The sequence below is a fragment of the Pteropus vampyrus genome, unplaced genomic scaffold, assembly GCF_000151845.1.
Source record: "Pteropus vampyrus isolate Shadow unplaced genomic scaffold, Pvam_2.0 Scaffold360, whole genome shotgun sequence".
Classification (NCBI taxonomy): Eukaryota; Metazoa; Chordata; class Mammalia; order Chiroptera; family Pteropodidae; genus Pteropus; species Pteropus vampyrus.
Window position 1 is genome coordinate 320,750 of NW_011889141.1, and position 3,533 is coordinate 324,282.

General features: G+C 42.0%; 1 protein-coding gene across 1 annotated transcript in view; it reads right to left on the reverse strand.

The window, feature by feature from the left end:
• Positions 1-752, reverse strand: part of MS4A13 (membrane spanning 4-domains A13) — a 15,447-nt gene extending 14,695 nt beyond the window's left edge. Inside the window, exon 1 of the mRNA XM_011379478.1 lies at positions 699-752. Coding sequence (XP_011377780.1) covers positions 699-752 — 54 coding nt within the window. The remainder of the gene's footprint in view (positions 1-698) is intronic.
• Positions 753-3,533: the final 2,781 nt, after the last annotated feature.

Sequence of the window (3,533 nt, forward strand, 5' to 3'; positions counted from 1 at the left end):
CTTAACCTAAAGCCAATGAATGGGTTCCAGAAGGACATTGTCTTCCCCCAGAAAAAAAAAAAAATGAGTACAAAAGATTATGATATAGACATGAGTCTGAGGAGAACGTTCAGAGCTTTTTTCCTATGTCGAAAGGGGTGTGTAACTTCAAAGAGGTTAAGAACTTCTGCTGGACAGTCAGGCAGGCGACAGGGAAAACTGGTCTGCACAGCAGCCAAATTCAAAGGAAAAGTTCACATCCAGTGGAAAAGTTTTTCTCCTTCAGATGGGAAAGAGCATGATATTCATTGATTCCTTAGTGTTTTTATTAAGAGAGCTACATTAATTCTGTTTATAGCTTAATAAAAGAGACCAATTAATAATCATTCTACTGCATAGACATCAATACAGGAATTAAAAGGGATCAGCAATAGATATCTCCCAGTTAATTCCTCTTTTGAATTTATGTATTACCCTGTGTATGTTGGTTTAGTTGGTATGCTTATATCTAAGCAGATATTAGTTTATGAAAGGGCATGAGATGCGTCAAAATTTGTAGATTTAAAAAAAAAACATTAAAAAAACCCACAATTTTTACCCTTTCTACTTAACCCAATCTGCCAATTTCCAGATCTGCCCCTTTCTAGATCCAAGAATGTTCCTTATTAAGTCGAAATAGTGCATGATCCTGAATTTAGCCAAAGCGAAGTATTACTTACCCCTAACACGAGTGCATCCGCTGAAGAGATTTTTGAACACACACATGGAGCCATACTACCAGCATTTCCATTAGATGATTACGTCTCTAATCTTTATGATATCTTTATTAGCAAACTTCTACAAAACAATACAAAACACATATACATGCTTAGCTCAAAAGAAAATACTTAAGTTTGACTCTTTCCTTATTATTTTGCAAACACCTTCCCAAACTCAGAAACAACTGCTTTCATCTTTCCATGCTTTCATTTTTAGCGGCATTGGCTTGCGTCCACCTGTCCTCAATAAGAGTCTCCATAACGGAAAAGCCTCTCTATGACTAAAAATATTGGTATATTATAGATATTTTCTGTGAGTTGTGAACAGTGTATCTCTGGATGATAAAGTAGAAAGAACACCTAGAGAACAGTGTTAGAAAATTTTCCGTAAAGCTTTCAACAATTCATTGACAATTAATAACTAATTCAATGCAATTCATAATGCTGCGTTTGCATTTTCAAAGCCAAATTCTTGCACTTAAGTTCATCATGGGCTTGTAATTTTTTTCTGACATATACCTGCTACCTAGTTCCTCTTTCTACATGAAATAACTTTTTCTTCCATCAGACAGCTTATCGAAGTTGCTTCCACAATCCTAAAGGCTTCTACTGTTTCCCACCCCCCCTGGTATTTCTTGCATTTCTCCCTGCTGATTAGATCATTTTCTTATTTATATTAAGATAAAAACTAGGCTAATAATTGTATCCGCTTATGGGAATTTATCCTCTCGTGGATCAGAACTTATACTGTTCTACATTTTCTAACACGTAATATTTAGGGCAGTAACATGAGTGATGGATAATCTTAAAACTTGAGCCTTGGTCCTTTCAGAAAGGAGAGAGTTTGACTAACTGACCTTTCATTCCCTGCAACCTTAAAATCTCATGACTTGATTATTTTCATGAGTCTTCGTTTTCTAAAATCGATTTTCTGAATGTCTCTTAATTCTATAAAGTATAGAGACAGAAAAAGCTAGGTAAGAACACAAGAGATATTGATAGTAAATAGAGAAAACAGTATGTTAACAACAAGTATAAATAATAAGCTTTATATATTCAAACACTACCTTTGAGAAATACCAAAGGCCTATATGTAATCGATCACTCAGTTATGCTTAAATAAAAGACGTAGTATTATAGAATTCATATATAGAGGGTAATGAGGAAAAGCCATATCTAGATTGCTATTATTTCACTTCTCAGATGAAAGAAAAATAATCAAAATAATAAGCCCTTTTGTGTATATAGAAAAATTCTTTTCACGTTCACAGTTGAAAAGCAACATGAGAGTCTTGGGAAGTAGAATATTTATCGCCTCCACCAAAACCACCTCAATGAAGTATTCATTAAAATGCCAAGAAAAAGAAAAAGTGTGTGTGTTTAAAACCTTCAGCTTAACTAATGGAAGGAGAAAACTAAAAAATGCTACAATATATTTCTGGAATAAAACATAGTTAGAATTGAAAACAAAATTCTACATGCGGTTACTCTACAACCCAGATAAGCATCTCATTTTTGTAAAATAAATAAATAAATAATAACAACATACTTTCTGGTGATCCCATCACTAATTCAAAAAGCAGCTGCAGGACAGGCCCTTAGCCCTTATTGCCGACCCTATCCTTAATCGCTAACCTTGAGTTACATAGAAATTCTGGAACGGTCAAGTTTCTCACATCTAGAAACCACTTTTCTATCTTCAGCATCTTTAGTAGCGATACAGTGCCTGTCTTCAAATTCTTTAGCAGCCCTGCAGGAGCTGCTCCCTTCGGATGCCTCCCTTCCCGGTTCCCCCCCTTCCCGGTTCCCCCCCTTCCCGGTTCCCCCCTTCCCGGTTCCCCCCCTTCCCGGTTCCCCCCCTTCCCGGTTCCCCCCCTTCCCGGTTCCCCCCCTACGCGTTCTGAACGCGCATGCCTATCTCCGTGTACTCTTAACTTCTGGTTTTCAGGACTGGCTCCCAAGGCCGCGTGAGCTCCCAGAAGTCAAGGAATTCATTTCTGTACGTCCAGAGCCAGTCCTGGGCTGTGACCTAGAGACTCAAACTTGATGAGATAAAGCCAGGGCCGGCATTGGGGGGCGGTATGAGGCCTAGCTTCTGCAGGGGTGGGGATGGGAGGAAGGAGGAGGCAGGAGAAGGGGGACCGGGGTCACCGAACCCTGTCTTCATCCTCCCTTATGGCTTTTAGCACTTAAGAAATCTCATAAGCAAAGCGACATCATTATTACCCCTCATTTTACTTGTTCAACGTCCCAAGGATCGAGTGTCTCCCGCTCAGGTCCAGGCCCAGGCTAAGGGGAGTCTCCGTGGGGGCTGGTCACCCTGCCTGGGAGTGCTCGCCTGGCACCCAGTGCCCAGGCCTGGCTGAAGAGGCAGATCTCAGCTGGCGGGACCCTCACGGCCAGGTCCTCGCACCTTGCCCAGAGGTCATCACTTAGGTAGCAAGGAGCCCAGGACCCAGCTGGCCCTTAGGCTCCTCAGGCCGCTCAGGTCTCCAACGGCAGCGGGAGCTGGAGTGGCAGCAGCGTGGTCCTCGTGCGCCTGCGCGCCCACTCCCAGTGGGGCATGTGCGTGTGCGTGTGCGCAGACTCACTAGGGCCGGCTAGGTCACGTGATCTGATCCGCGCCAACTGCGATGCGGTGCTGGGTGACTCTAGAAGTGGCTTCTCCAAACCTCCGTTTCTGATATTGGCCCTTCTGGTGCGTTTCTTGTACATACACATCTGCTCCTGCAAAGTGACCAGGATCGCTGATGAAAAGTAAGTCCTTCACCTTTTCTGTCCTCAAATTTTGGCCAC